This window comes from Crocodylus porosus, unplaced genomic scaffold (genome assembly GCF_001723895.1).
Source record: "Crocodylus porosus isolate Cpor-Errol unplaced genomic scaffold, CroPor_comp1, whole genome shotgun sequence".
Lineage (NCBI taxonomy): Eukaryota > Metazoa > Chordata > Crocodylia > Crocodylidae > Crocodylus > Crocodylus porosus.
Window position 1 is genome coordinate 162,059,134 of NW_017728886.1, and position 13,607 is coordinate 162,072,740.

General features: G+C 39.0%; 1 protein-coding gene across 2 annotated transcripts in view; it reads right to left on the minus strand.

Annotated features, from left to right (window-relative positions):
• The window catches only part of FAM65B (family with sequence similarity 65 member B), a 92,411-nt gene that overhangs the window by 47,254 nt on the left and 31,550 nt on the right, over nucleotides 1-13,607 (minus strand). For both annotated transcript variants that reach the window (XM_019544449.1, XM_019544458.1), the window contains exon 2: nucleotides 314-440. In XM_019544449.1, coding sequence (XP_019399994.1) covers nucleotides 314-440 — 127 coding nt within the window. The remainder of the gene's footprint in view (nucleotides 1-313; nucleotides 441-13,607) is intronic.

Genomic DNA, 13,607 nt, shown 5'->3' on the forward strand with positions numbered 1-13,607 from the left:
ATATGATACTGAATTAGAGATGTGGAAACTCTCTCTTCTCTGGACAGTCTGCATATTGAAAAGATTACATGAATATAACGAATTAAAACCTATTCTTTAAGATGTCAGCAAAACTTTTCTGAGGTTGAGGCTAGGAAGAGAATATTAATAGGGCTCATGATAAATCAAGGCATATAGCAGCTCACAGATCTTGGCTGCACAGAGAATAAGAAAAGATTTCAGACCTATGCCACACCAGATTCACCTCTGAACAGCAGAAAGCAAATCCTCCTTTTGTCCCAAGCTCCAAAGATTTCCCTCAGTCAATACTTGCCTAGAGCGTCTTTCTTGCAGACCACTGAAGCCAGCAAAGGACTGACTTCTAATGATCCCATTGGGGCCTCCAGGGGATAATGACTGCGATCCTACTGACATGATTTCTGGGAGCCTGGAAGATATTCCTGTAAGATAATAGCAAAAGAAAGTCAGTGACAATGGTGACTTACAGGCAGCAACTGAAAGGCATTCATCAGAAGTAATAAAAAGCAAAAGGATTCCCACAAGGTGATGTGAGTCATGGGATGATTAGATGTTTACAAGCCTAGCTCTCTATTTCAAGTCTGTTTAGATCAACTGCTCAGTTTTCTGAGCAAGAACAAGAATGCCTGCAAAGCCATCCCTCTCCTGTTCTCATGGAAAATAGAAAAGATTGCTTAGCAGTTGATTTCTTCATACTACTAAACAATACTCTCAGGCCAGAAATCTTCCCGTTTGTACTTCTGGACATTTTTGCCTTGAATTCCAGGATTACATTATTAAAAAGCTCCAAAGCAACTCATTCAAAAATTAAATTGTAAGGGAGGGAAATGAGCTAATGAGAGAAGCATAGCCTAAGTGTCATAGCACTAGATTAGAAAGCCATAGTCTTCTGCTCCTAACTCTGATATAGATTTCTCCAGTGACTTTAAAGATATCTCCCTCTCCCAGCTTTGCTCGTTTCTCCATCTGTAAAATGGGAATATAAGCTTACTGTCTCTCGGGGATGCCATGAGGCTTGATTAATGTATATACAAAGAGCTAAGTAGTAAGTAGTGCTAACAGGAAAATGATGAAGGTTCATTCAAATTCAAGGTCATAAACATGTTCTCTCATCTTTTTTCACCTTCTAGATATCTGCTACTTACTGCTGGGGAATGAGTTGGGGGAGACAGAAAAGAGGTTGTAGATGCATGCGCAGCAGTTTTTTGATGTGAAGGGAAAGGGATGCTCTGTGCATTTATAAGGAAGGGCAAGTGAAGTCCAAGCAGCATATGATCCACATTTCATGTACTTAAGGGGACTCCTCAGCAATGATGTAAGAGACTTTCTGTGGCAGTTCTTCAAACCATCCCAGCTGTTTTCAGTGGAAGAAAGCTGAATATACCACTCAGAAGCCTAAGTTAAATGAGCTACAGATGGTTCAGTTCATTTTCCTAGTGAATAGTTACCCCCATAAAAAAATATCATTGTAACTGGCAAACTCAGCAGACCTACAAGCACTGAATGGACAAGGAGAACGATTAAACCAGTTTCTGACCCTTAGAGATGCCCAACAACATTGAAGCACAAGAGCACGGTTCACCCGACATCATTATCAGGGAGGTGATCTAGGGCCATTAATATGCACTAAATGCATTTATTAAAAATAAACAATGCAGCTATGGAGTAGTTGTATCCTTAATGTACTTCAAGTTCACTGGGTGAAGTAAGCTAATTATATTTTTAAATTGTTACCTGCAAGTCTGTTCTAATTTGCAGTGTAGTTGTACAATAGCTAAAAAGTCTTTAAAGAGGTTGTTAAATGTCGTAGCTTCTGGTGATGCTTCAGTTTCAGTGACAATTCTATTCAGTGAGAAGAGATGCTTTTAAAAATGTTTTTACAGTTCTGCCAAATATATTTCTATCCCCAAAATTGTTACCGCTATTGGTAGCCTGCAAACTTGTGTGCGATCCAACCACAGTAGCACTAACCTATGTGCCTCAAGGCTAAGTTCCCACACTTACAGACAACCCACAGGAGAAGCCAGCCTGGCTTTCTGTCATGTTGCCCTTGTGATTACCTCAGGGAGTGTCTTGGTTTAATTTCTGTCATAACTTCTAGGTAATTATGATCTGTTATAAAAAGGTTTAAGCAGCTCTGAATGAATCTTGTATGCCTTTTGTCTGAAAGGGAGAGCCAGAAGCCTTCTGCCTTACAATGGAAAAAATACTCTTTGTAATGCACAGTATGTCCCCTTGATAGGCAGATATATATGAGGCATTATGCTCATTACAGTTCATCAGCCAAATTTCCAAATGTGTGCAAGGAATATGCATGAACAAAAATTAATAGTGTTTAAGTGCAACATCCTAGGAATGCTAAACTTGCAATACTTTGTGCCAGGCCTTCTCTCAAGCTGTAGTGCTTCTATGGATGCCTTCCGTTCAGCTGTTACATAGCTATAAAATCTGCATAAAATCTTTTATCGGTAACATTTCCTAAGGCCTGTGGCATGCTGCTATTAAGCTCAGATGTAAGTAATGGTAAGAATTGATTTTTGAAAAATATTATGCTGGCTTCAGTGTATTCCATGCATAGCTGTTGAGACTAGCATTACATCAGAGCATCTGAGGCCAAAATCTTTTTAGGTTAGGACCCAATTTTTCAAGGCACTGAGAACCTCCTCTGCATTACTGTTTGTCAGCTTTGACTTCATGAGACACAGTATCTGGCAGCAACTCCTCAGCACCATACAGGATAGAGCATTCATGTGTACCACTGCTTACAGTCTGGGTCAAACCATTCAAATTCAGCTGAAAAACAAATACTTAAACAAAATAGGAACCATCAGATTCCAGGAAGTTTTCTCTATTTTCTCAAATGACCTTAAAATGTGTGTGTCATACTCCAATTTGCATTGTTTCAAAAACAGGCCCAGAATGCTAAGAAGAAGAAAATCACTAATAATTGTTCAACGTTTGCCTAGTTGACATGATGATTAATGCATTCCCGGATAGTTTGTAGAGATGTTGTGAAGGTAAAACTAAACAGCAGTGACAGTTATATAAGGTTCATCCATAGTAACATCAAATGTTCTGCAGGCAAATACATGGAATGCAAACAAACTTTAATCATGATGGCTTTGGCTGCATATGGTCAGTTGCTTCAAATTCAAAACTCCTTTCAATGGACTCCAGAATAATACTAAACCATATATTCTCACATATTCCAGGGTGTTTATATAACACACACCTTATTTTTGAAAGGGAAAATGAAGAAAAGAAGATCTTTCCTTGCAGTAAGTAATTGAGTACCAGCAGCTAGGGAGCTGCTCCGCATTGATCCCAGCAGATTTTACTTTGGGTTTCACCCAGTAAGCAGCAGAAACTGCTCTTACTGTATTTCTTGCATCTAATGCACGCTCCAATTTCCAGCAGCTATTTTTCAGGGAAAAGGTTGTATGCAGGAAAATATAACATTCTAACATGTCCTTGTTAAACATATGAATCAGTAAGATTCTTATAAAATCACACCTTATATTACATATGTATTTGTCTTAATCAAAACACTTTGTGTTTGCGTGCAAACTTGTATGCATTTAAAACATTCACTCACACACAAAAGTTTTCTGCTTTTATCAGTAAATGGGAAATTTAAAGAAAAATTGCTTTCAAAGAGTGTTTTTAAAAAAATGTTTTTGTTATAAATATTTCAATAAACTCTACTCCTAATATTTTATGCTGCTTTATTAGCTACTCATAAAATCAACCCAAAGTGCAGAGCAAATGAAATGGATGGGGTTTTTTTATACTAAGACCTCTTTTGGTCTACTTACTGGGCTGGCAGTTAGAGAAAATGTTTTATTTCTGGATAGATAAAATTAGAAATGGAAGCAACTAAGAGCCAATGAACATAGAACACCACAATTCCATTAATTTAGTCAATTTTCAGGACAAATTTGCATTTTAAGATGAAACCTCTGTATCATCAGTCTATACTAATATACACTGAGATAATATCTGACACCTCCTTTTTTATCATTTATGATGCTCCCATTTTTTTAAGGGTATGAGGGGGGAATTCTTTTCTTCCTAGCATCTGAGCTTCAAATGCAAGCCTTTGACTGACACTGTTAAACAGATAGGTTTTTTTTTCTCTGATTAACTCAGACTACCTTACTGTTGCAAAATCAAATTAGATTTCAGTGTTATACTTGCAGGGCTGTGTTTTCTTAATCTGATCAATCCTTCACATATAAATGATGCCCAAAGCTCAAATACTGCCAAGACTGCCTATATACTCATACATAGTCCCTTAGCAGCTAATAGCAGCCACTTAGCTTAGGTGTATTTAGACAGTTGTTGTAGATAGGTTGCATATCAGTTGATTGCTTTGGATTTTTAGGATTAACAAGTATATATTGGATAATTGGCATTCATTACATAATTGTTTAAAAAACACTCCCAAACTAATCTTTTCTAGACTGACTTATATACAGTAAATGTGTTAAATCAGTTGTTGGTATTTGCTTAGCAGACAATAACTTTCTTTACTCAGGCTATGTCTAGACTTAATAAGACTGCCATTTGCTGTTTACGTGTCAATCATGTAATAGCAAATTTTAAGGCATGTAAACGAAGACGCATAAAGCTGCAGCTTCTGACGGTCTTTGGATCTCTGGTGAGGGGAAGTTTTGTGACTGCCCGGTATTTAAATTCCTGTAAGTTTAACATTTAGGTTAGGTGATGGAAGGCCAGGAGCTTTCTGTTCCCATTTTAAGCCTATGGGAGTTTTGTCTCTTCAAAGGAACTAAAAGCATGTCCCAAAAAGTACAGTTCTGAAAGGACAATGAAACCTCTGGAAACAGGGGGACTAATTGGGTAGAGAAAACATACAAGGACAATTAACCAGTAAATTCTCTCGTCATATTTGGTCAATTTAAACCACATTTGTGATTATGGATAGTACTGGAACCTGCACACCTTCCTTAAAACAATTGCTATAAAGCCCAGCCCTCAGGCCTTGGACAAATCTATGGACTTATGTGGAATCCCGTGGGGACAAACATTTATCAGAAGCAGAAATGTAATTAGGCAGTTCTATACCCTAGGTGGCAGCAGCACATGGGACAGCAGCTGAGCCAGCTGCCAGCAGCAGATATTTTTGTGCCCCCCGGCCCAAATCACTGCCAGGGTTGGTGCTGTCCCTCTCCTTAATTATGCTGCTGATTGGAAGAAACCCTAAGGGGATTCAATTTATTTTCTAACGTGATGTTTGAGTTCCTAATGCCACATTTTAATAGTTACCTGATATGCTACTAATATAGTTTAGATACAAGATGCATTTCCTTGCCTTTATATACAGCATATTTTGACAGTAGAATTAATTCTAAATGCTGTTGAAGTTTATGGATTCTGTAATGGCTATAGATCATTTCATGCCCTTAAATTACTGGCATTTGAGCGTAAAACAATGATCTTAATGTTAATATTAACATTCACCCTGGATGGGCATAATTAACATAATTAGTATTGCCTACACTGATTGTGCAGCAGTGATACAATTTGTAGATCAGCACTGTGTGAACACAAAGGGAAATTGGAGTAGTATTCCTTTTTTCCCTTTCAGTGACAGCTTAGGGTAGGAAACTGCAGATAATTGACAATGTTTCTTTCCCTAGGGGAAATCAAATCTCCATCTCTCCTTTCATTCTGGGAACAGAGATGAAGCAATGGGGTCTAAGCTAATTAGAAGAGAAGGGCTTGGAGGGTATATTATCTCTCCTTTTCAGCTCCTTTTGCGATCATTATGAATAGGGTTTCATCTTCTAAAAAGCCAAAATATTTGACAACTAGCCTTTACTTAGGCCTAGATAAATAGTGGGGAATAGCTATAAACGTGTTCACTCCATCTGACCCATGATACAATCCGACTATATTTGTACCCTTTTCTTTTTGCTTTCTGCATGACCTATTTCAATGACTGTTGTTGTTTTGTGCAGCCACGTTTTAAGGGAGGAGCCCTACCCTTGGCTGTATGTTGGCACCCTTTAAGTAGCACCAGGGGTATGTTATAAACCCTGTTTGCCTGCCAATTACTACTGTACTGCTAGACTGTGAACAGACAGGGGGGGTGTACAGTACAGCCATTTGCCTCACCAGGTCTGTGTTCACATGGCTTAATTTAAGCTGCAAGAACATAGATGGGGAGCAACATGTGTAGCCATTAGTTGGGTGCTAGAAGCTGTGCAAGGAACCCGGAATAAGTAACTCAGGGTGGGAGGTGAGGTGAGGTGGGTGGGATTAAGGGACCCCAGCTGGTCTGGTGTGGGTTGGCAAGATTGGGTGGAGGCTCATGAGTCTTTGATGGGGGGACGAGGGGTTGGTGAATCCATAAGGGGGAATTGTCCATCTGGGGAAGGGAAGACTGGGGAACTAAAAATAGCCCAATTAGGGTCAGGAGACGGGGGTTGGTGTTTCCCCAGCCCTGGGGCTGTTCTCCAAACATGTGTAGGCATTCAGTAGATTGGGTTCACCTTCTCAGGTGAACCAACTTAGATTGGGTCAACCATTTTTTTCCATATTTAACACTTCTGAGAACCTGAACAGATGAGCATTTAGATCAACCTGACCGTAGGTTGATCTAAATGTAACAGCTATACATTACATGTACCCATGAGGCAGGCAAAATCAATACCTAGGGATAATCCCTGGAGCCCAGCTATTTTTAAAAGTAGAAATAGAACATAAGACTGATATTTTTCTTCAAAATATAATAGTATATTTTATTATTTTCACCAAATGTAGAAGCAAAAAAGATCTTAAAGACCATATTTCTTTAAAACAATCTTGAAGCTTCTGAGATTTTGTTAGAGGCAAGGAATTTTGGGTGATGTCTTTTATTAGACCAACTGTGTAGCTGGGATAAAATTAGACAAGCTTTTGAATGCAAGGCATTCAGATTTTGTTTACATTGTGACTTGCTTACTAATAATTTTATGATTTGCTTGTGATATATCCAGCAGCCCCTGTTAGCATTAGGGTACAGTTGTCCTAGGAACTGTATAATCTGTATATAGGAAGAGAAAGTCTCTGTACCAAGAAATACTTTGACTGTAGAAAGATGTCTGTTGCCCTACATCCAATTAAAGTTTTATGATGATGCATAGCATGGCATAGAAGACACTCTCTCCAGGACAGACTAGGGGAGTTCACTAGAATGATTAACCGTGTTTAAAATAATCCCAGAACAAGAATAAATTGGTTCTATTTGCATGCTAAAAACTGCTCTTAGTGGACAACTTGATAAAAAGGTTTCAGAGGAATGAATTGGTGTCTCCCTCTTGACTATAATGAATCAAAAGGCTCTGCTCTGCTTCATTTATGCTGATGCTTATGGTCTGGCTAATTTGCAACATTCAAAATGTAAAATTCCATGCCATAAAACTCTTCTTAGAAAGCTGCATCTGGTAAAAACAAATAAAATGATTATCACCTAGGAGCCACATCTTCCTCTCCACTATCCAAATCCAATTCTTTTTCTATTGCACCAATATATCAAATAACATTATTTAGACCTACATCTAAATTGTATGCACTCAGCTAACTGTGGTATTTGTGGTCTAAGACCTTAACTGCTCTAGTAGAGTAACTTTCCACCTTCTCCCCTCTAACTTCCCTGAAGCACACTAGAAACTTACTGCCAGCTTGGTCAGTATCTCCAAAATGGTATATGTGAACTGCCAGGTATTTATGGTTTCAAAGTTCATCAGTCTCCTGGAAGGCATGGATGCCTGCTTTCTGGGTGACTGTTTCAGAAAGTTATTCTATAATATGACTAATGCAAGAATTACCTAATTAGTGTAATTAGAAAACAAGGATGTCCACAATTTATACATGTTAAGTATTTGAAACAGTAGAGACCTTCTTGTGTCAGGGCAAAAATCAGCCACATGTTATGAGGCTTAAGAGAGGATTCTTTCCCCAGAGGCTAAGGTTTGCCATAACAGCCTCTTGATTTTCCTCCTAAACGTCTTGTACTGGAACAGATGGACCACTTGTATGGCAATTTTTATAACTGACATGTGGCTCCCTTCTTCTGGATAACATTTATAGAATCATAGAAAATTAGGGTTGGAAGGGACCTCAGGAGATCATCTAGTCCAACCCTCTGCCCAGAGCAGGACCATTCCCAACTAGATCATCCCAGCCAAGGCTTTGTCAAGCTGGGCCTTAAAAACCTCCAAGGATGGAGATTCCATCATCTCTCTATGTAACCTGTTTCCATGCCTCACCACCTTCCTAGTGAGAAAGTTTGTCCTAATATCCAACATTTGCTGGAGTTACATGGGAAAGTGAGCACCATCTGATGAACTATTCTTGGGTGCCAGGACCAGATCATTTGTATCTGGTCCATCAGAATCTAAAGCAAGGAGACCTCCCTAAATAACAGTATAGGAATCATTAATGAGCATGCATCTCAAAACTACATGGAGTGGTGCCTGGCTGACAGGAGCTGTGAGATTAGTATATGTATTTATTAGTTCATAGGCTGACAGTCCTGTGAGGCTACTTGGTTTCAGCAGTGTGTTAATGGGTAACCAATATTTTGTAGAAATTAAACTAAAAGTGAGAGAGCTTATTCCTCCAGACTCTGCTGGAGCTGTATCCAGACTGGTGGTGTACAAGGCCGATTATATCAGCTTCATTACTCCTCCCAGGAGAGTAAGTTGCTAGCAACATTCTCCATCTCCCACAGCAACAAGGGTCTTAGGTTAAACCACAGGCTTAGGCTCTGCCTTTCATATTGACATTCTGAATGTCTTTAGTTACCACCCATAAAGCTCTGGGCCTTATTTCGAATTCTAGTGAAAATACTTAAGATTCAGTGGATGTGTCTACATATGAATTTACACCAGCTTAAATTTACTGTTCAGTAATTTACTGTGCAGTTAGTGGGAATAGGTTAGTGTCTACACATGCAGGCATTAAAGCACATTAACACTGTGTGTGGACTGACTTGAGACTAAAGTTAATTCCAAGTCAGTCCAAACACACAATGTTACTGTGCAGTAAAGTGTCTACATGTGCGTTACTGTGCAGTTACTAATCAGGCGTAAATTTGATACTTGCATGATACATGTATCAAATTTATGCACCATTTGGCGCAAGTCACCATATTTACTGAGCAGTATGGGCAGGGCATACATGTGTAAACACGTGAAAATACTGTACAGAAATTTTGGTTACTGCACAGTAAATGTGCATGTGTCGACACATCCAGTGTGAATTACTTAAAGGTTTGCATTCTATTTTTGTTTTCTATATTCTGTGTCAAAGTGTTACAATGGGTTGTCTTTGTGTTTATATTTCAAAACAGTTCATTAGGGTCGACTTGATTTTTCAGAGTACCTTTGGGAAAATACCAGATATCCCTTGATAAATCACTCTATGGCCCCATCCACACAAGCATGGATGTTTGGTACCCTGGGGACAACTTGCAGTGGGACACCTTGTGCTGCTGCTAGTTGTCTCTGGGAAATGCCTGGCCATGTGCTCTCTGGCACATGGCAGGTTATCCTGGGTGGGGTAGGGGTGGCTAGGGCCAGCATTGGGCTGGCTCCAGCAGCCTTATCTGGGGTCCTGGGGGCCTCCTGGGGTTGAAGCAGCAGCGATCCTGCCATTCTAAGCCTAGCTGGCAGCTGGAGTGTGGCTCTGGCCAGCCAAGCTCTGGTTTTGAGCAGCATATGCTGTCCCCGCGTGCACTGCACAGCGTTTTTTGCACAGCGTTTTTTATTATATTATATTATTATATATATTATCCAGGGGTCAACTCCCCCCCACTCCATGCTGCTCCCTTACAGCACATAACACCTGAATGTGTGGTATGTGGCACCACAGATGTGTCTGCAGCACCACATCCTGCAGTGCACAACTGCTCTCATCTGGACACCGCCTATATGTTTATAACTCTACTCAAGTTCACAGCAAAAGCTGCGTTGTAAATCTGAGGTAACAAGAAATGATGAAACATTGTCACATTTCACATAGTGGGATGTGGTGGTACTGAATAGCTTAAAACCAAAATCTAGATTTTTGTTTCAAGAAATTTTTTTTTCCACAAAACTCAATATTAGCAGCAAAAAACCACCATTTTATTCTTTAATGTCTTTAAAAGAAAAATTAATTGTCCAGCCTCTGGGTCAGGGTTATCATTGTGCTCTGGCTGTTTGATCTGTTCCCGTTACCCGAACTGAGTGAAATGCATGAAGCAGAAAGTAAAATTATTTCCACTTCAATAATCCAATCGAGTGGCGACACAGTAAGATAATCAGATCTATTTTTAGACTCCAATTCTTACATGCGCTTTATACTAGTATAACTCTATTGACTTTACTAGAATTACTCCTAATTTATATCATTATAAGAGTAAGCTAGCTCACTGTTATGACTTTTTAACCTAACAGTATATCTTCATATAAAGCACCTGCATAGATAGCTACACCTGCTGTCTTACTAACAGACAATTGCAACTAATAAAGCAAGCAATATTTGTCCCTGTTTTGTATAAGACCATCATTAACTTATTTCCTGGGGTTTCCTTGTCTTCATTGTTCCTTTTATCAGTGCTCAACACATACCATATTTCCTTGTCACAGAAGCATAAACTACTCTTCCATCTGCTTTCTTTGCCTTCGAAGAAATTGCTATGGTATTCTCTTGTGTGTTCCTTAACTTTGCTTTAACATCCTCAAAACATACAGAGGAAGAAATGCAAATCAGTTATTTTGCCATAAAAATACCACTTTCTACAGATACTCAGTGGCTCCCAGAGACAACAGATGGGTTTTTAGTAACTGACCTCATTTTTTAGATTCAACATTTGTTTTAAACCAACAGCTGAACCTAATATGCATATAAAATCCAGTCAAGAGTATCTCTACTTCTGTTCTTTTATACAGAATAACTCCAGTGAATTTACACTGAGGTAAATGAGAAAAAAACTGGTCTTTTGGACCGGCATTCGTGTAACTAAGTAGAGAGTGATTAAATTTAATTTTTACCTTCATGCATTCTTCTAAAAATGTTAGATACATTTGTATTGATAAATACAAATATATTTGGTTCATGCTGCTTATTAAAACCCCCTCATACACAATCAAGTTTTCCCATATGTAACAATTTCTATGGGTAACAGTTTCTTAATTAACATTCCAGTGAGCATCAATTGTTCTGTCAATCACGCTACCAATATAAAGCACTTCAAAACCAAAAAAATGTACATCACCCAGTGCTGCTGAACAATGCTAGTAAAAAAAAGCAAGACTAAAAACCATACCAAAAGCATATAATTTGGACTTGGGTTCTATCTTTCATGAGACGGCATGTGATTGTTTGAATCCTGATTTCAGTGGTTTTGAACTAGAGTGAACAGAAAGGGATCTTGTTCCAACATGTAAGGTACAGCCATTTCGTAGGGACTAAGCTAAAGGAGGAGACCTGAAAAGATTTTCTTTGCAATTACCAAAAATAAGCACTACAGAACTGGTTAGGAATGTCACGTGGAATCTCGCAAGGTTAAAAATCCTGTATTCCTAAAGAGAACATATTCTGCATCTGTTCGTTGATGGTAATATATTATTGTTGGGCCCAGGGACTAGAGAGCTGGTATTGGTAATGTGCACTGTTGATCAAAAATGACATTCAGCAGAGACTGGAGAGTTAAATGTGCAAATAGTTGGAGCAAGTCAGCCCTGGGCGGCACAAGTGCACTGGAAACCTTTTGGCAAAATCTGTAGTGATATTAAGGAGAATGCATCAAACATGAATAGTAAAGTAGTGCAGTTTTCCCTAATTTTGAAATTAGTGGATACAGAAAGCTGCCAGAATGGTAGAAGGGAAAATATTATCAGGAAGAGCAACTAAGGAGAGAAGATAAACTCTTAACAGTTCTCCCTTGCTTTAATTCCTCATATTCTTAGTCTTTTTGCAAGCAGCACCCCCACCCTCCCCAATTTACTGGTATCTGGAGAAGGGCTTGATGTGGTTGCATTTCTCCGTGTGCATTTTTCTCTGAAAAATAGCTAAGCACTGCTTTGGCAACTGGAAGCTATTTGTCTTGTTCCCTCTGTACAAAGTATCCACTTCAGGAATGTTTTAATATAAGCACAATAAGTTACACTAAGGAAACAAGCTTTACTTCACTATGGGCACACAAACTATCATTGCTGTCAAGGCCGTTTCGTCACTAAAATGACAGTTGCGCTTTCTAGTTATTCTTAAATGCGTATTTGATTAGAAAGTAATTAAAATGTATTAGACATTTATACAGTAATTCTTTTTCACTGGTTGAATAATGTCATAGCTACTAATTAATACATTGTTAAATGCACCCTACCAGGGCCTGAGGACAAACCTGAATGTTCGCCTTCTGCTTATGTGTTCTTCTATCAAATACAAGTGTTATTACAACATCACTTCAACACCACCATTACAACAGAGTTTTCTTTAATTTGGTCACTCCAACACTTAGCGAATATGTTGGGTTCAAAACCACCTAAATAAAAACACTGGAGCAGTGTGCTATCTACTGCCGCAGCACATTGTTTGTTGAGTACATGCATAAGGAACCCCATCTCTAATAAACAGTCATGTCATTAAACAGCATATTATAATAAAGTTCATGCACAGTGGGAGGAGTTTAGGCAGTGCTCCTAAATGTAATGTTTAAACTTTCTCATGTTGTGGTTTCTGATTCATGTAACATTCAGGTTCTGAATTTAAACAGAAAAGTTTTCATATTTGCAAAACTTATATGGATTTGTAAAACTTAAGCATCTTATTTTAAACCCCACCAGAGATGCCCACCAGGGCATCTTATTTTAAACCACACCAGCTTATTTCTAAATTTAAAATTCTCAAAGGGGGGGACAATAGTACGTATCAGAGATAATCACTGATACACAGTGAACATATCCTTAAGTCCCCACAAATCCACTTAGAAGCCAGCCAGCTATGTTAGAATGGAATAATAAAAGGAGCCAGGGAAGGGGTTGCAAGAGACCGGGGGCATGCTGAGGGCTGAGAGTACCTACATTACATAAGAGAGTGGGTACAGGAGCAAAAATTAAGGGCAGAGAATCACGTACTCTGGTAGAGAACTGCACCCCAGGGACACCACTGCCCAGGGATGGAAGGGAAGGAAAGGGTATCACCACTCCCTCCCCCTCATACATGGCTTGTTGCAGACCTGGCAGCATATACCCTACAGAATGCGAATGGCGTGAAACCAGAGACATTTTATGGAAATGGAAATGTTCTCTGGAAACTACTTTAAAAACACAAAGGACTTTATCAGGAATGAGCTCCTTCACATTTTCTAAATTATACCACTGTTTTCAGGAGCAAAAATACCAATTTCTCTCAAATTGTGTTGGATGGTTAAAAAATCTGGAGGAAGCTTATTTCCTGTTAACTTCTATAGGTCTCCTCCAGCCAACAGCTTCCTTCTTCCTAAATACAGCTCCTTGGGAAAAGTGTGGGGTGGGGGAGATTGGCGGGGAAGCGGGGGCTCTAAGAAGAAAAGACAGTATTTTTTCCCCATAAAATTT